This window comes from Falco rusticolus, chromosome 5 (assembly GCF_015220075.1).
Source record: "Falco rusticolus isolate bFalRus1 chromosome 5, bFalRus1.pri, whole genome shotgun sequence".
In the NCBI taxonomy this organism is placed as follows: domain Eukaryota; kingdom Metazoa; phylum Chordata; class Aves; order Falconiformes; family Falconidae; genus Falco; species Falco rusticolus.
In genome coordinates, this window is record NC_051191.1 from 62660082 (window position 1) to 62680328 (window position 20247).

The 20247-nt window shown below is 41.5% G+C and overlaps 1 protein-coding gene across 4 annotated transcripts in view; it reads right to left on the reverse strand.

Moving 5' to 3' along the window:
- The window catches only part of TBXAS1 (thromboxane A synthase 1), a 229640-nt gene that overhangs the window by 80501 nt on the left and 128892 nt on the right, over positions 1 to 20247 (reverse strand). For all 4 annotated transcript variants that reach the window (XM_037389194.1, XM_037389190.1, XM_037389192.1 and 1 more), the window contains 4 exons: positions 19795 to 19911; positions 12341 to 12429; positions 9737 to 9885; positions 7928 to 8058 (listed from right to left, as the gene is read on the reverse strand). In XM_037389194.1, the coding sequence (XP_037245091.1) occupies positions 7928 to 8058; positions 9737 to 9885; positions 12341 to 12429; positions 19795 to 19911 (486 nt within the window). The remainder of the gene's footprint in view (positions 1 to 7927; positions 8059 to 9736; positions 9886 to 12340; positions 12430 to 19794; positions 19912 to 20247) is intronic.

The window sequence follows — 20247 nt, forward strand, 5'->3', positions numbered from 1 at the left end:
GGTATTGAGTACTAGGTATAAAAAGTATTAAAGTCTATGCCACATCCTCCTCAAACAGATGGCCTTTCAGAAAGATTTAATCAGACATTGAAATGCATGCTGCGAATACTCATTACTAGCACAGGATCAGGCTGGGACAAGTGGCCAGCACTGACGTTATCGCCTACAGGGAATTACCACAGGCATAAACAGGATTTTCAACATTTGAACTTCTCTCTGTATAACAAGCACAGGGTCCCCTTGCCATCATAAGGGAGGGTAAAGCAAAAAATTCATGATGGGGTGGGCCACGTCTAGGTTGCAGAGGAGAAGCAAGAGACCCAGGCATTTATAAGGAACAACCACCTTTGGTTTTTTGGCTTGTTCATCCTCCATTTTTTGCCTGTGCTGGTCAAGCCACCACAAAAACTGTGACACAGAGCTGTGCTTGCTGGATCTCACCTTCAAAGCACGATGAGCTCTTGCTCTTCTTATTTTTATGGACACATATAATGAAGATGTGACCACTCCCTCTCCTTCAATATCAAGAACAGGAAAAACAGGGTACAGCCACAACAGCCAGCACCTAGAAGGAAGTGTAAGTAAGGCTGGCCACAAACGAGAGAGAGAAAGAGAGAGGGGGGGAGAGAGAGAGAGAGAGAGATTGACTTCTGATTTCTCCTTCAGCGATGGGGTGGTTTCTTTGAAAAAGATAGATTTGCCTTTCAGTTCTTTCCTCCTCCAGTTTTTCCACAGCAAACATTATGTGGAAGAGTGCTTAAGCTATCTTTTGGCCTGGATTTTTGATAAACAGTATTTTAAGTGACTGATTTTATCACATAAACACAATTTTTAAGTCACTAAAACTCTTGACATTACCAACAACCGAGCATGTGAGTTTGTTTATTTTTACTCTGGATAAAAAAGCCTTTTTTCAACAAAAAAAAATCCCTCCCTTCTCAATTAAAAGATGCTTCTCATACATCAGCCAAGCCAAATGTCCATTTTCACTTCCTGCACCGGCTGAGGAAAACAGGAGGAAAATGCATGCAAACCTTACTGACAGAAGCATTAAAGATCTTCCTCCCTGTAACTCTGAAAGCATCCTGTTGGTCTAATGACTCCCTGTGGATTAATGCTGCTATAGGGAGCATTTGAACCTCCCATTCTGCTCAGAAAGGGGCAAAGTGACCATTTTTTTTTTTTTAAGGCCCTCTGAAGGAGCTCCACCACACAAGTCTTAGAAAGTAAGGTTAGCTTTTCCTGCACAGAGACAATGTCCCAGTACTGTTTGCAAGATCATTCTTGACAACTCTGGATATGCAAAAACTTCCACCAGCCTAATCAGTATGAACACCCTGGTTCTTTGCTTTCATTTCTGCCCTTTGGTACAAGTCTATGTTCTTGCAAACTGAAGCATGTGAGCGGTGCTCCAAGAAGTCAGTGAGACAGCTCATGTGGAACATGTGAAATATGAGATAGGGACACTGCTCCTGTCACCCCCTTAAGAAGAAAGGAAGACACACGGCAGCGGCTCAAGAAGATAAAAGAGAGTGGGGAGAGATGGAGGTATTGGAGAAAGAGTCGCAGATGCCAAGATTATATTGTCACAGTCGCTGCAGGGTTTGCTGGAGTAGGGTAGATAATATATACATGATACCACCTGCCTGTGCCTAGTCTAGGATCCATGAGTACTCTGATCCATAACCAAGGAAGCAGTAGAAATGGTTCAGTAAGAGCAAAGGGTGAGTGATACCAAGCAGACCTGGTATGTGCTTGCTGGCAGCAGGTAACCAAGCTGACATTTGCTGTCTTCGCGTGACTGCAGTGCTAGTAAAGCGCTGGGCTCACAGGTGTGCTGGGCTGCAGAACTGGGACAGATGCAGCAATAATGCAAACCCCTTCCCGCTAGCCCATCAACACACCTCAGGGAGGTGAGAAAGTCACTGTTCTCGTTGCTTATTCTGTCCTTGATCTCTTTTGAGCAGACAGACTGCAGAACTGCATTTCATGATGAAAGTACCTCAGCCAGACACTTCAGCCCAGGCCTGAAACCAAAAGATCACATTTCATAGGCCTGCAATTCATCGTTGGAAAGATAACAACAGACTGATCAAGAAATTTCAACTGGTGACCAAAAGTAATAGGAATTTCAAGTTCATTCCATTTGAGGTTTTGAGACCTTGCTATGTTTAAATGGCCACTTAAGAAATCTTGAGGAAGTTATAAAATTAATTACATCTTTAAGGGAAAAAAAAAGGGAAAAAAAGAAGAATTTTTCTTCAAATGCGGGAAGGAAGGAACGTAATCTGAAAAGCAAGCAGTAATGTCTTGATTTTTAAAAGAAAGCAAATAACTAAAATGCCTTTTAACATACTGCCACTTTTTTCGTCTTAGAATCACCGTACACTGCCCAAGCACAGACACCAGATTTAATGTTCAAAAGGTTTTTAACATAGTCAGTGGAATGACACCCTTCTGCTTAAAACAGCAGAGATACAGGTTGAAGATTTGGGTTCAAACCCCATATTTAGCACAAATTCCCTTTATAACTTTAAGACACACATTTATCTTTCTGGAAAGCCCACTTCACATTTCCTCCTGACAAAGGCGGCAGATAATGACATGATCAAACCGTGAGAACAGCCCAGTGGAACAGAATTGCAGCCTCCCTCCTACAGACTTAGAAAAACAAAAGAACCAGACTGATCCTTTGTTTTACTGACTTTATTAATCAATAAAATGGATTATTTAATATTGCCATACGGTGTGTATCCTTAAATGGACATCACGATCTTTCAAATATAAACAAGTTTTGCTCGGTTTTCTACAAAGGCAAGAAAACTGCACACTATTAGAAGGTGTCTAATCCTCCCATCTGCTGTTTCCTTAGAAAAATATTTACTTTTTAACATCTGTACTGCATTTCCACAGTTCAAACACACACATAGCTCCTGGAATGTACATAGCATTTAGCAAATTTTTAACTAAGTTTTCTTAGTAATTGTATAGCTTTCCCTTGACAAGGAAAGGATCAGACTTTTTCAGGAGGATTACCTCTGCTCAACTCATTTCAAGCAGCTCTTGAATAAAATAGTTCATTAGTTCACGAAAAGGAAAAACTCCAGGGAACTGCTGGGGAAGGAAGAGAAGAGAACAGAGTGCCACAGTAATTAGGTTTTCAGATTGTCCCTTATCCTCCAGAATGCAGGTACACACACACATGTCCCTCCTCCCCTTAGGTAAAGTGTTTAGGGGAGCTCATTGCACGTTTTTCCCTAGGAATCAGTGTTCCAGAGATTGAAGTTGTAACGAGGCCATCATTTCCCAGAAAGATATTAAAAGATACTGCTTCCTTATAGCACTTTCCTATTGCTGGTCCGTAGAGAAAGAAAGGGTTGTTCTCCCCCCTTCGCAAGCATTTAAATACCTTAGTTTCAGACTTCCTCAAAATGCAGTTTCCTGACCATTTTAGGCTCCCATGGCTGATGCTGCAAAATCAAATCTCCACTAATCAGGAATCGCTTGTGACTGCTCAGGTGTACAGGCAGCCCGGGGGCAGCAGAGCCACTGGCTGTACCTACCTGGGATCAGGAAAGGATTGGCCAGGAGCAGGGATGGGAAGTGGGGAAAACTGGAGCGGGTTGCAATTGTTCACTGGCAGCTGCTGACTAGACGACAACCTCTTCTGACCTAGGCCTAGCACAGCAGAGTACAGAGCACCCCAGGGCCATACCAGTTCACGGGAGGCCAGACCACCACCAGGACTGACAGCACCGTACAGCTTCTTTGTGGCGTTACACCATGTGGCTCACAGGCAGCATGGTTCAGAGCAGTGCAGCCTTTCACACTCTTCTCCCGTTGTTCCTTCTGCCTGCTCTGCACTTACCCCGAACGCATTCAGGTAGTCCGCAGGTCTCCAGCCAGACTGACTAAACTGCCAACCAAGATGCCAACGAACACAGCTCTGGTGATATGTCATTGTGCTTTGTCACTCTCTCATTTTAAATTGGCTTGAGACCACCGAGAAACAGCTAATCATCATCAAAAACACCATCAGGTCACTACCTGCCTGGCATGTGATCAGTGACCTTGAATCATGCATTCACAGTAGACAGTAGGACTGGAAAAAACAGGAGATGTCAGAAGATTGTGTTGCAGCCTCTGTGAACTCTCCAGTTCTCCTTGTTAAAGGGTGCATATTTTGAAAACTAGATTTCCCCACAGATCTGCTGTGATTATCCTAAAATAATGTTTTGCAATATCCTTAAATTGTTACATTCCAATTTTTGTTATTACTATGGATTACAAATGAAATTCTGGCCTTTCATCTGCTGGGGGGGGCTTAGTTTACACCCACAGTTTTAGAAAGGAGTCTCAGTTTTAAGTACCATGAAAGACTTCTTCATCTAGATATCGTTTAAAAAAAGACTGGTAGGTTAAGAACTCGGCTATAACATGATAGAAAAACAACTCTTACGTGAATAATGATTTGCATAGCAGATTATTAAATGAAAATCTATCAAACTACCATTTATTGAAACAAACAAACGTCTATCTGCCCTGTTTCTGGAAACATTTTGCCTCAGGGAAAAATTTAAACCTGGGCAGATAATCAGGATAAGGTATTTGAACACTTAAATCCTGCTGGAGTCTTCAAAGTAGGTGTTAAGTGGTGCATTAAATTTGTGCTGTTTCTTCTGAGCATGGTGAATTTGCTCTTCTGTAAATAGTGGGAACAGCATTTTACAATAATTTGAATCCATGAATAAATGTAATATATCAAAATTTCTAAAGTACAGCCTCTAAATGTTTTTGTACATAAGCCAAATGAGTGGAATATCCAGGACTTAAATTATTTGACCGACCACAGAAAGATAATATATAATTAAAATGACATCTGCAGCACTAGCCGATGGGATGAGAGAAAGTGACATCACAGATCTCATATAAGCTGCAAGCGTATTATTAGATCTAAACCTGGCTGTAAAATTACTATCTGCCCATGGGATTATCTTTAGGCATTCAGAAGCATTGTTTCATTTACTGATAGAACAGGGATGATAACAGGCTGACTTTGCTTGTCACATTGTTTTTTGGCCTTTCTTTATTCTTTGTTCACATTAGCTGCAGATGAGAGGAAGACAAGCTTCAGCGGAATCACTTTTGTGGAGCTTTTCATTGTTTTACAGTTTGTTCCAAAGGTAGGTTTTGGTTGGGTTTTTTTGGTTGTTTTTTTTTTTTTTTTTTTGCCTCTCTCTGCCCTCAAGAAAAGAACCGGAAAGCATTTTTAGTGGTGATGGAATCAATGAGAAATAAAAGATGCACATAACGTAACATCTAGGAATGTGGCAGCCTAAGGAATGCCCATTGCCCTAGTGCAGCACAGGGACACAGCAGGACTTTGCTTACAGCTCCCATTATGAGCACAAAGAACCAGTAGCTACCAGTTAGATCTTGGCCTCATTAAAATTCAGTGCCAAAACTCCAACTGACTTCAGTGGGTACATTTCATCATTCGAGACCTACGATACACGACATAATTGTCCTTCAAATGCAGGGCGCTCTGGGACACCTAATCTCTACAGATTATGTTTCTGCATTGAATTGGGCACAGCTGCATTTTGATCTGTTTCACATACCATTTTTATGTTCCTAGCAAATTATTAAACTGCCTATACTTGGAGTACGACTCATGTGCCACCAACCTAAAATAGTCAAAATTCTAAGAGTATGTAACAAGACTGGCAGTGAAAAGGGAAAAAAGGAAGCTCCAAAATTTCCAGGGCTTTTTTTGGCTTTTGAAAGCCACGCTAATGATTCTGAACTGCAAAGGGGACTTAATGCACTCAGAAATCTGGTCTTAAGTGTCTAACTCCCAGCGTTTGAAATAGTTCCCATATGCCAGTTCTGCAAACTAGGCAAAACTCCAGGCGCAGGCAGGACCACAGCCAGTCATGGACTTGTGCATACACTGTTAAGTCAAACATGGACCTTGTACTTTCCTCCACACTGCCCTGATACTAGGCAGCTACTGCCTTGTGTTATCTCTTACAGCACCTCCCAACATCCCTCCCAATATAATCTTAAACCTCTGCTCCATCAACCACTGAAACCTGCAAACAGGCTGCATATGCACAGAATGCTGCCTCCTGCTCCTATCAATACAATCTTGCTTTTCTTTGTGTTTTCTCCTAACCATACCCACCCTGCTGTCCTTTGTCTGCAGTTTGAGGGAATGACCATCTGTAGTATAGCAATAGATGTAGTCCATGAACAATGCCCTTAGTGCTACTGCCACAGAAATACATTTGATTTTATTAATTTTTAATCCACATTAGATTATTTCATTGTCCCTTTTATCCTTTTATATTTGACACACAGAACAGAGTTTTCATGCAGACCCCTTCAGCATAAATCTTTGATTCAAAACTCTCCATACACAGAACCACACCAGAATGCCATTAGAAGTTCACACTGGATCTGTGCACCAGAAATGAGGTGTCTGCAAGCAGCTTAGATACACCATCCCTGTTAGAAAATATTCCTCCAGCACTCAGACTGGGACAGGAACCAAGTTTATGAATCATGAATTGTTTGTGGCTGGTCAATGGGACTTACAATCTTCTGGATATAAAGGACAGAGACAAAGACCTAAGGGCTAGTGGGAGCAAAGACTCGTAAAGGTGGGCTAAAGAAAAGACAAGAAGCACGTGGTGATAAAGTGCAACCAATACAGAAGTGAGACTTCACTGTAAAAAAAGTCAAGGAGCAGAATACATAACACAGCAAAGAGCATTAATGTATTTGAAAATCAATTTGATTTTTAAATGTGTCCTGGATATAATGTAGGGTAAACTAAAATTAATTTTTTTCTGAAAAGTGGTAGCTGTGGGGCTAAGCTGTGAGACAAAGCTGGGAGGACCCATTCTCACCTGTGCTGTAACCCCATCAGAATTCCTCTTCATCTCAAAGTGGTAACATCTCTCACGTTTCAATATTAACAGCTTCTTAATGTGTGTGTTGTAGCCTGTTTCATGTCAATTGATATGCAAAACTTGTCTCAGTTACCTTTAAAATGGAATTCTCATTGATATTCTTTGTTTCTCACTACACATCCATAATTAAGTAGTTAACTTATTTTTAGGGATATTATGCGCAGTCTGCAGCAAAGAACGGTCCAAAAGGACAAGTAGACCTGAAGAACTTTTGTATCACAGAACTGAAGTACATGCCTATATTCCAAATACTTCATATAGCAAAAATAGACTTTCATAAAAATGTACGTGCCTTCAGATACTCCATATAAAACAAAACAAAAACCGCCAGAACTACCTTATGTCCAGATGAAAGAGGAATACATGGCTAACAAACGATTTGCTAATAATGCATACTCATTGCATACTTCAGATAGAATTTACTACCCTTCCCTTTAGCCTTCTCAATAGCAAGTGTCTGCTCTTAACCAGACATTCAGGTCCTCTCCATTTTCAAAAGCAGTAGGAAGCATCACAGGACCATATAAAATCTGCCTCAGCTCCCAGGTACTGACTGAGTTGAAACACAGTGGGGGCTGCCTTTTCTCTGGTTGTTAGGGAAAAGTAACACAGACAAAACACCTAAGTTGAGAAAAAATTCTACAGGGTGAATCCTTCCTTCTGGGTCTAGAAACTGGGCTGAAAAGTCATCCCAGAGGCAGTGGTTTCTGCATCCTTATTTGAACAGAAATACAAAGAGAAGCAACCTTTCTTGTAATATGTTAACAATTCAGCATCAACAACCAAGCCTGGTTGATGGTGCATAAAGCTAAAAATGAATAAAATCTTCACTAAATTGCTTTGAATGTTCAAACAGACTGAGTTTGCTTTTGCAACTGAGGCTTATGTCACTTCCAGGTTTTCCTCTAAACACTTGCTTATCCATACATTCATCATAGAAATAGCCTTACCTCAGCTGCATCTTGCTGGTGTCTGGAGACAATTGCATTTTTTACAGTTTGAATAAAAAATCCATTCAGTTCCTTTTGTTTCTTGTTTGGTAAAATCCGGAGCAATGGTATCATTATGAATGGGAAAGAAACTGTAAGAGATTTTAAAGAAGAAAACACTGAATTGGACTGTAAAGGCATATAATATCCCCCTCCGTTCATTAATATTATAGAACTCATCAAGTGGGATGTGTTACTTTTGTGAGACCTGTTTTTATTCCTTCTCTCTCCCTCTCCCTCCTTTTCTTCCACCCCCATAGGCTGGTAAAGGATTTCCTTTTAGAAATTCCAAGTTGGCCAGGATTCCCCTGCCAGACAGATGCCTTCTGAGCTTGTTTCCACAATGTTTCAGAATTTCAGTTCAGCTTCTTGATGCCACAGAGCCTCCACAACAAAGGGGAAAATTATTTTCCCTGCCTACTCGAATAGTTACATACAGAAGTTGGAGGATCTTGAACTAGCCTAGCAGCCCGTGGCACTGGTCGATGAAGTTGTGTACTAGTCATTCTCATTTATAGTTCTCCAATGTTAGGATATTGGTTTTCTGTTTTATTTTGCTTATCTAAGCAGGCCACAGACTCTGAAAGTGGGATATTATCACAAGAATGGTCTCCAGTCTGTGGTCTTTATAATCAGAAACCTGAGTAGAGTCTTGCACCTTGACAAACCCCTCGTTAATTTAGGAACAGCTTAAGACTAACAAATCAGTCATCGGAAAACTCCTGTGCTGCCCACAGGGCAACACAGTATGGAATTTCAGACTACATAATGCACCAGCAGAAACACATCAACCAAGGCATCCAACCACAAACACTACAGAAACTTTAACAAAGGACACTGTCTTAAACATATAGGGGGACATTTCTGTCCTTTCAGCAATTAGTCACAAACCACACTTTGCAATCAGGTTAAACATTAACCCCAGGACATTTTGGATACACAACTCCAGAAGGAAGCATTTCATGTGCTGCTAGTGCAGGTGCAATCTGTAATGCCAGCAGGATCAGATGGGCACAGGAAACGCTGCCACTGTGCCACCTGACACTGTTGTGCAGGTCTAGATAGCAAGATGGCAAAACCTCAGCCACCTTGATTATGCTGTGGCTTCCTCAGCCACGATTCTTACTGCCCTGCATTAACCAGGCCAACGTCACTGTGAAGCCTTAGCTTCCATGCCTTAGAATCTGAATGGCTTTATATGCCATTCTTGCACTCCCTACCTATTCATCTGAAAATAAATGCATTCTCTTAATGACAGCCTGTGCTGGCACTTATAATCTTTATCCTTTGCAGCCATCAACCAGGCTGCTGCTGCTATTCAAATAAGAATCTGGAGGACTTAATACTACCTGCTTATGCTCCTCCACCCCTCTTCTTTTAGAGGGTTATTAGCCCACTGTTGTTTATGGGTAGGACTGCAGCCAAGTGCAGAACAACAGACTCTGAAGGGCAGTTACCCTGGTTTAATGCAGAAGTGTATTGAAAGAGATATTGTGGAAACTACAGGACCCAGAAACCTTCCACTCAGATCACCCTGGAGCATTGCCTTCCCAGAATCTCAGTTTCTGGAGGAAGTTACATTAATGGTGACAAGAGTTGGTAGAGCACACGGTGGAAATTTTGAGGGTATACTTGCCGTGTCGATTGCGTTCTGAATACCTCTGAACTGAAGTCTGCTATACATCTTCTTGCTCCTGCTTCAGCGTGTTTTGCAATTTCAGAATGACTATTAGAAAGTTACCATAAGGAAGTAGACAAAGGTATACTCACGTATTAGAATGAGGAGAGGCTTAAACAAAGACATCTCGAAGAATGTTCTGCAGTTTTTAACAAAGGGGTCATCAGGATTCTTCTGAGAATCCACCTCAGTACCAAAAGCTACACTACCAACAACATCCAAGGTAAAGCAGTTGTAACACCTGCATTGAGTTGAATGATAAATCATTAGCTACAAATTACATATCCATTAGTATCTTGATTCTACAAACATCACAAAACATTATTTTTTATCTGTGATTTTCTTCTTGATTTTAGATTTGAGCTTTGCCAACAAGACATGTTTCCATCATTCTGACAAATGCTGATGCTTAGTAACGATCACCTTCTCTCTGTCCACAAAGTGAACATATTTTCATATAGCTCAATAATCACACTAAAAATTTGTAAAATATAAACAATTTCAGTTGCTATTACCTAGAAATCAAACACAACAGGTCAGAAATTCATAAGCATTTTCTTAGCATGCATCTTAATAAAAGACATCATTCCTTTCTCATTTTAAAGTGCAGCAACCACATCTAATACCAGCCCAGTCTACACTCTCAGTTACATGAGGTGCTCAAGTAAAATTTTTTTTAGGATTTCTTTCTTGATAGCTCCTTTGTAATGTAGAATTGTGATCAAGAACAAGTGGTAATGACACCATGTGAAATCTGTATCTCTGCAGAGGGGCAGAAAATGCTTTGAGAACTACAAATGATCCGTGGACCATGATCTAGAAACTTCAGAACTTAACTGAATCTCTCCCCATATATCTGACCATCTATCCAGTAATCTCACCATTTTTACTTTTACTGGGCATTAGCAGCTATATTTAGTTTTGAGATAAATGGACTGAGAATGTAAAATATCCTTGAAATTTGATTCTTCTGATCTGTGGTCAAGTCTGCAATGACTGTTCTCCTATGTTCCCTTACAAAAGGCTAATATAAAATTCTGTGGTGTTTTAACCTGAGTGAGCATGTATTAAGAGAAGGACAGGACTGTGGCCCAGTGTATCATGTATATATATTTCAAAGCAGCATTTCTAAATTATGATCTTCGACCACTGTCATTCTGATTACACCAGAGCAGATTTTGAAGATAACAACAATACTGCAAAGCTAAATAACTTCTTTGCATTTTCACACGCACACACACAAAGCATTATTAGAAGCTGACATGTTAAAAGAGGGGGCACTGCAATAAAACAAAAACTTCAGCAGCAATTGGTCTTCTACCACTCCAAGGTACTGAAAAAGCTTAAAAACTGAATTTTGGGTTGTTGGTGAAACACAAAATGGCTAAAGACAACTAACATACAAGATGACAGGAGGTCGCAGATAGGGTATTTACATACAAAAAATAGGTCCCAAGGCAATTCTGGGAAATCGTAGTGCAATGAGAATCACATTTATATATCCCAAACCTGCTGAAATGGTAGTATGATAAAACAGCTAGAAGACCATATTCTTAGATGGTCAACGTCATTCATTTGTACTTTCAGAAGGTCTTTTCCAAAGTGGCTCTTGACAGGTGAAACCATATCATGGATCAATAGCTGAAAGACCAGGCATAGAAAAAGGACAAATGGAAAAAAGGAAAAGCCTGGGAAGACTCAAAAGGTCAATTTTCACCAGAGCACTAGGCTAAGTGTAATGCATCTCCAGGTTTCATAGCTTCTCTTCAGATGTTTAATGAAGAGATCCCTGCGCACACACATACACTTGCATGTATATACATTTGCGTGTATATACATACATTTGAAAGAGCTGGACGAATTGTGGCTAGATATCCATTTCTTTAGATAAAAAAAAATTATTTGCACTGCTCCAGTCTGGCATAAATCATTAAGAACTTCAGAGGGTGCTGACCAACCCAGCAAATGAAATGTATGCAAAATAGTGCCTATTAGAAAGAATGCATTTGAACTACTCATATGCCATACTAGAAGAAATGCATCTGCTCAGAGATGGGGCTAGACAGTGTGTGAACAGTTCAGTGAAGACCTCTGATGAAAGAGTAACAAAAAATGATAATAGGATATTAAACGCATAACAAATGGGAGAAAGCACAGTATGGAAAATGTTAAAGTGTCATTTTATAAGTCAATGGTGCATTCTTATCTGGAGTACCAATCCATTGTTTCATGAAAGACTAGCGTGTCATTAGACAGGGTTAGGAAGAATGTGGGAAGAATGATTAAGTGCTCAAAACCCCTCATACAGAAAAAGAAAGAGGGTGATGGACTAGAAGGATTTGATACTAGATCAATTCCTATATTTGTACATTATTGGTTGACTGTAGAGAGCAGACTGGACAGGGACTGATGCAACTTTCCTTTCTGCTTCCAGCTGTTAAAACTTCATTAAACAACAGCTAGAAATACATTAGATGCTTTTCCAAAATTACTTTTCAACTATGCAATGGCTGCCCCCAGGAAGAAAAGGCATCTATCAGACACATCCTCTATTAAACTATGATCTCTACTTATAAAAGCAAGGAAAGAGAAAAAAAAAATCTTCTTTTATACAGTAAGTGCATATTTAGAATAACTGCTGCTATTGACTTCTTTTTATTTAAATCTGCTACTGATTTCTGGCATGTTGAACATACCTCCGGATATCAAAAGCTTTGCCAGAATCTGCATAGACTTTCAAGTTACACAGCAGGACATCACAGGCCTGGTTTATTAGCGGTGTCATCTAGAAAGGAACACATTGTATTGTGAAAAACATTAAAATTTTAAAAAACATAAATCAATTATTCTAAATGAATTTCATCCAGTGGATGGGATGGAGTTCTCAGGATCCTCTGCAGGTGTGGTCAGGCACTTCTGCACAGTTAAGATGAAATGTTGGGACTGTCTGCTAAAAAAACCACCCTATACGTTACAGGGATGACCTTCTCCAGCTCTGGGCCTAAATACAGGAGGCCCTGTCACTTACCTGACCTTTGGTTCTTGCCCACCTGTGGCTATATATGCAGAGAGCTGTCAAGCAAAGACAACTCCCTCTCTTTTTAATCATGCCCTGTTCCAGATGATGATTTATCATGATCCATATTTACAGTACATTTAGGCTACACAGGGCAGAAGGAATAATATTTTCCATAGTCCCAAAGTCCTGTAAAGTTATTAGCATCAGAGGTCCAGTACTTCCATCCTGCTCTCTCTTGGTTTGAGGTATTTAAGATGTATATTAGAAAAGCACTGTGTATACCACTACAAGATGCTGAGGGCAAACTACTGTTGCTACCTGAGGAAAGGGTTTTCTGGAGTGGTGATGCCATTAAATGGACGTCCGCGTAAATTTATTCAGCTAATGGTTCTTTCCAGTCACTGACACATGATGGTCCGGTAGACTTACCCACAGCCTGGCTGTAGCTCTCTCCTGCAACAGACTGTGCGGGACTCCTCTTTAGCACTTCACGGAAACCATAGACAACCACCAAGACCTCATTAAAGTTTCTCTCTTCCTCTAACTTTTTATATATGAAAGGCATCAGACACTTGCCTTGATTACACCTACTGGAGGTCTGAGCAAGGGTGTAGCAGCAGTCCAGCCCTGAAGCTAAAGACATTGTCTGCCATAGCTCTTTCTCCATATAGACTGCCTAAAGATCCTTACAGCCTACAATTTAATTCCACAGTCTTGCCTCAACAAATACGCTAAGCATCAGCAGACATGCGCAAAGAAACCTGCCTTTCCTTCCTGAAACAACCTCCTTCAGCATACGGATGTCAACAAACATGAGAACAGACTTGTCCTACTCCTCTGACATTCTTGTTACCAAAAAAGACTTACTGCAGCCTCCCAGCACACCCCGAGAGCTATGCAGCCTGCCCAGCCAAGTCCATTTTGCTTGGCACTTCTACCTCTGTGAAACTGGCATAACACTTTGTGCACAGGCACACTGCCATCCTAACACATGGGCAAGACTATACGCAGTCAAGAGGCCTACATGGGAGCATCCAACATGTTTTCCAAAGGCAGAAGCCTGAGTCAAGAATGTGTCTAGCTGCTTTCAAGGTCCTGTACCTATATGGGACAGAGCAGGTCATCGCTATGCCAAGTCAAAGCCAGACTGATTTGGGCTTTGCCACATTCTCCCAAGACAATCCTGAAGCCAGATCAGTATTTGGTAGAATTAGCTGTGATGTGTTTGGGAGGTGCACACCATGTTATGTGGCAGTTTTCTTTCCCTTTTGGCTTTCTAAAGAAGGTCCCCTGCAGTAAGATGCTTCTCAAATGGTTCAACAAAATTAACATATTTCTGTTCAACAGTTTGAACCAGGGTGAAATGCTTAATAATCTCTGTGTCCAGCCCTTCCAATGAACCAAACTAGTCAAGGAGAACAAAATAAAAATCTGTATTTTAACAGGTATGATGTTTCCTAAACAGATGGTGATCATTTCAGATTTTCTGTCTATGGCCTTATTTCTTTTTTATTCTTCATCACATCACCAGACCTGCAACCACCCAGCTGGTTGCTATTGCCTTCCAACAGCTGGTAGATATGGCTGTGGCACATATACCTAGTTAAGGCATCTCACAGCACCTCTGCACTTTCCACATTCCACCAGCCTTTCAGAATACCATTGCAATTCATTTCTAGCCATAAGATATTTTTATTAGTAAATCTAACCAGGAAAATGGGGACGGGGGCACATGGATTTGATTTATTGTTAGCATGATAGGACAAAGTCATATCAATGAGACAATTATTTGCATATGAAAGCTACGGGGGATATCTACTCGGGAATCCTGGGTTTGGGTTTTTATTCCCCTGAGGGACATAAATTAGTCCAAGATTGCTAACTACAAAGACCACAGACTGAAACACTCTCAAGTCCCTTAACACTTTCAACTCTTTGTTCAATTGTCAAGAAAAACAAAGTAGTGTTGGGGGAGGTGAACTATACCAAACTTTGAAAACCAGCACAGAAACAGACATGTTGATCTGCACTGCCTTGGGTATCGGTAACTTCCTATACATTCTCATTTGCCAGTCAGAACATAAAAGCTTCATAACCTGCCTGAGATTCCGTTCTTGGTGGGTAAACAAACCCCAGCTGCTCTGTGTTCAGATTGGCTGAGAGTAACAGGATGAAGAAAAATCTAAACAATATGGTCCCTGTAAATATTTGATCTGCCAGTTATCTAATAGCAAGAGTAGCCCAGAGTCCAAATTTCTTTCTTTCTGCCAAAGAAGAGCATTTGGGGTTAGGGTTTTCATGATGCCAGGGGCTTTGCTATATAAATCTTGCCAATATGCTATTTGGCACATAACAACAATTAGTTTCTGATTCTGCGTACGCACAGTGCATGGGGATGTTTGCACTGTTCAAAGGCATCAGAGTCACATTCCTCTAGTTAGATGTGGTCCTCAGCATTCGCTATTATTATTACCCTTATTATTAGCACCCAATCTACAAAATAGAATGCTGGTTCATATTCTCTGTAGACAGACACACTGGAGACTTTACTATTCATGCACAGTACAGAAGTCATGCTGGACCTCATCTCACAAATGGAAAGAAATATAAATGAAGAAGAAGGAAAAAGGATATATCCCTAACACAAGAATTGCTTCTCTACCTGATTTCAAATCCCTGACTAAAACCAGGAAAAGAGCAGAGCGTCAGGAAGATGTTTGTGAGAGGATTCGTTTCCATCACCTCACAGTGGGGCCCTGCTATTCACGGGCACAACTTTGCAAAGTGAACAATTCAACCAGACACTAACTTGTGGCTCAAGGATACGCAACGTTTCACGTACCAGCTTTTACATTAGTGATTTGCTTTGTCTCAGGTGAGCGCACTTGCTTTGCTGAGTAACAACAGCAATTTCCAGAGACCCTTTCAAAACGCCTCTGACCCATGTGCACAAGCAGAGTAGGAGCAAATCAAGGAAACCTCAGCAGTTGGACTGTCAGGTCTCATGTCCTAGTGGGGCCTGGAAGGTCTACAGGCTTGAGAGTGACACTGAAGGATTTGCATACACGGTTCTGCCATGTTATCACAAGTTCTTCTTTGTGTCTCCCTTTGTTTAAAAGAAAATGCCTCAACACGAACTCCACTCTGCAGGTTATTTAGGACAATGCTACATTATGCTGTGCTCTCTTCCTTAATTTTTGTGTTCTGTTTTGTTTTAATGGTTGGTTAATGGAGGAGAGGATTCCCAGTATACTGATAGGAGATGACAAGTCTACTGCAGCACCATCAGAATAAATAAAAATCAATAGGTTTTCTGCTGGTGTTGACTGTAAAAGAGAGCAAAGCTATTTATCAAGACTGACAAGGGGTCCAGAACTGCAGGATCATCACAGGCACCACGGCAATAAGAAGAGGAACAAAATAAGAAATACTAAATAGGGAATCAAGATTGGTACTGCAAGATGACTAACATATTCGCTTGTTTCAATGCATAATAGTTGAGGAGAGCACAAAAGGAACACCACAAAATGCATCTTTTACTTAAGGGCCTCCAGGTATATTACTTCACCAATTCCTCATGAATTACATCTTGGATCAGCTTTCAGTGGTCGCTCTTATTCTCATTTAACAGATGAAAGTCTTTTCATTCACAGAGAATTTAAGTAGCTTCTGCCAGATCACCCATAGGCAGTCAATGACCGAGTGGGAAGTGAAACTTCTTGGGGTCTCCTGTCTCCTGTCTCTCCTTTCTCATTTTCACTGCTCCCACAGCAATGGTACTACGAAGTCCATTTAGGGTTCTCACTGAAAATAGATTATTATCAGAACTGCTACCAACTCCAGTGGCATCTCATGTGGGATGCTACCAAATATTACTGCAGGATCAAGCTTAGAAGTCCACTGATTCATACTATGCTCACCACTACAGTATTTGAATTCAAAGTTATTTGGAGCCAAACCTTCCTTCAGTTGGAGTGGACTGCTTTACTAATCTTTATATACTCATTAGAAAATGAAAATTAAAAAGGGAGAACACACAATGAACAGAAATCCATAAAAGCAACCATGAAACCATGCACAGCTTTTAAAGAGAAATTCAGGAGAGTGAGAAAGCTGGAGAAGATGCCAGAAAATCTTGAGAAATGTAAGGAAAACAACACTGTGTGCATGCAGCAATCACTACACTGGCTGCCCAATAGCTCTATAACCTATAGTTTCAGTTAATTGCTCGCAATTTTGCAAACGTCAACGTTTCTGGGATCAACTTTTCCTCATTTGGTGACTGGCTCTTGGAGTTTTTTGCCAAACTAAGGGGAAATTCCTCAAGCTTAGTGAACTTCTCATGACACTACACCACTTCCTTGGAGAGACAATGGCAAAGTGCCATTCTGTCCCCAGCCAAGCAGCTAGGTGCCCCTGTGGGGTACTGCGGGTCAAACCTTAGCAACATGTATTAGCTTTGTCTTGGATTGTGTCCTCCAGCAGCCAGGCCAAACAGCAGATGACTGGCTTCTTGTTCTTTACTAGTGCTGAAGTTGTCCCTTTAGCTTAGCAGTAGATTCCTGTGTTTCTGAAATGGAGGTATCAGGAACCTACACTCAACCCTCCGACCCTCTATGCATCCTTTATCTGAAGTGATTGCTATGGGGAGCACAAGGAGTTGTTAACATCTATTGCTCTGTCACAGGCTAATAGCGCCCTGTTCTCTCAGAGCATCCAGGCAGACTAATCTATGTTCGGAGTGGCATACGGGGCTGCAGTGCTGAAGGGGAACCACTGTCCAAAGCCACTCGTGAGGTATGCAGTCTCTCCAGCATCACTGGGGAGTCTGTATAGGGGAATGAAGGCAAAGCAGACATCCAGAGTGAACAGAGGAAGACTTTGGTGTGGGGGGTTTTCACAGCTCAGATCTCTGTGGCAAAGGAATCAATGTCTTAGGAGAAGAAATGAAGAATGTGTCTAGCAGTATTTATAAATATGTATGAAACAACATACCCAGGTTCCTACACAATAAATTAATACAAAACTAGCTTATTGGTAACTCCTTTGAGGTAGAGAGAAAGAGTTCATTATAAACAGGATTTCTTCTACTTAACTCTGAATACTCTGTAGTATGGCCAATACTAGAATACGGTATTTTTATTTCCATGCTGCTGTAGAGGTTCTGAGAGAGTACTGAATACGGGAGAGTTAAAAAGTGAGATCATAATTAACAAGCATTGATTTTCTTTAAGAAGTGTTGGTTTGGCTTCTAAATTAAGCAACAGCAAGAGAAGCACATGGGCAAGGACTTAAGTTGCATTCACTTCAAATCCCAGGACTGTTCACGTATTTGGGTAGAAAACAAAACGCACAGATGAGGAATGCACCTGTTCAAAAGAGGTTCTTAATCTCACAAGGACTTACTGCAAGTGTCTTTCTGCGTAGGGATGGATTGTCTTCTGGTGAAGACATAGGACAGAGGAACAAAGTTGGGCCTTTCGAAGACCTTCCTCACTTCCTTGTTTTCCCACTTTTTGTAGACTGGGAGAAGAAAGGAACCATTTGCAGGTCACCCTGAGCCCACGCACAATTGCAGCCCTTCCACAAAGTTTGGAAGAAGCAGCACAGGGAAAGGTGATTATCAGGCTAAAAATAAAGATCTCAGGTTTTGCATGCAAGATATCTACCAGGCACTAGCCAGCTCTCCATTTTAACTCCTACCACCACTCCAGCATTGCAGCTCCACCACCAAACAGTGCAAAGTGAGCACCATGAACTCCTCCCACCTCAGTTTAATCGGTCAAACCCTGGCATGCCCAGCCCCAGAGCAAGATGACCAGGGCTTCCACCTGCTCACCCTCACCGCTCTCCTCAGTCAAGTCTGCCCGGCTGGTGCCAGCAGAGGTTGCTCTCCGCAAATTGAGGGGAGCACAGTTTTATCTTTTGTTAGTCCGCCAGCAAAGAGCCGATGACCTGCAGTAAGGCAGATTAATTTCCGCTAGGAAAATGTAAAACTCTCCTCTCCCCACCATGCCATGAGCAACTAATCACTTGCATACTTAAACATCCTCACCTTGCTAAAATTTCATGATGGAGCCGGTGACAGAGCAAATGTCGGGGCGCATAACCAATGGCATTGTCAGTCGTGATTAATCAGCATCTCCGCCAGGCTGGCGGCCAATTAGAATTTACCATAATAAGGAGGTGACAGCCGGCGTTGCTAAGCGACCGCTGTCTATAGAGCTGGGAGAGCCAGACACATTTAGATGTTACTGTGGATTTCGACAGCGGCATGTCAAAACAACACAAGCGTCTGCCCAGTGGAAAATTTTACAATCCAGGACTGGGCACCGGAGTGAAGCATGGTTCCCTTGCAGAAGAAATACATAAAGGAAAAGGTGGTTTTTTGTTGTGTGGGGTCCGCTCCCCGCCGCCCCCCCCCCCCCCCCCCCCCTTGAAAGAAGACTTTACCAGTCAATCATTTATCTGCGTTTAATTAAGAGATATCGTGTCACTGGAATAGGACTTTGTTACCGGGTAATGGGTTCCCATGGCTAAGTAAATGCTGAGACATTTATAGGAAATTAGCAGCAGGCCAGCATGGAGACATTTATTTTCAGTCAGAGGTATTTATCTGGCAATGACATTCTGTTCCAGTGACTTATTTTATTATATGAAAGGATTAAAAAATAAAAGGAGGAGGGGGGAGGAAGGAGATGGAGAAATGAAAACAGACTGACAGCAGTTCCCGTGCTAACATGAGAGCTGCTGACTCTGCAAATCATGAAAAGCTATGTTCCAACTGGGAGCAATAACCTTTCCTGTACTTTAGCTTACTCCTTACAGGGTGTGGGGGAGGAAGGTGTAAGGGTTCCTTCTGAGTTTGTTACGCTTTTATGGACAAACTAGCTTACATAGAGAAAGACGGAGGATCACATTCTCAGATGAGCTATTCTGATTTTCACCAGTCTATGAAATGGACCACACCACATGTACGCTTTACTGTGCATGCTCTTTAGGTCTAAATAAATTGGCACAAAGTAGCAGATTTTACCTGTCCTTAATATGGACCTATATAAAGCAGATGCTTGCACAAAAGAAAACAATCATGTCTTCCAAATTATGAAAGCATCACTGTCTACACCTTACCTCTTTCAGTTTGGTATCACTGAAGGCTGGGGTCAGGAGGCTCCGCACATACTTCCATCTGTCATCACGAAGACAAAGGATGCTGTCAAGCATTGGCTTGGAAATCAAGTTCGGCTTCTAAGTCAAAAGAAAACATGATTCAGTTTTAACACAAATGCAACTAGAGCTACTCAAGGCTCTGGAACTTGGAAACAATTGGCCATGAATGGCATTGCACTGCTGTCCATGATGAGAGATGTTCAAATCACTCCCAAACACCAAGAAAACATGGATGAGGCTGGAGAAAATTTATCTTTTGCTGCACGCATTTCCTCTTGGGCTTGTAAAGGCCCCGGGCCAGTCCAGTAACTCCTTGCTCAGATTGTTCTGGTTCTGCTGTTCCTGGTGCTCTCCTGCGATTGCCAGTTCTCCTTTGCTGAACCCTGGCTTCTTTCCTCCCTTGCTAAGGTGACT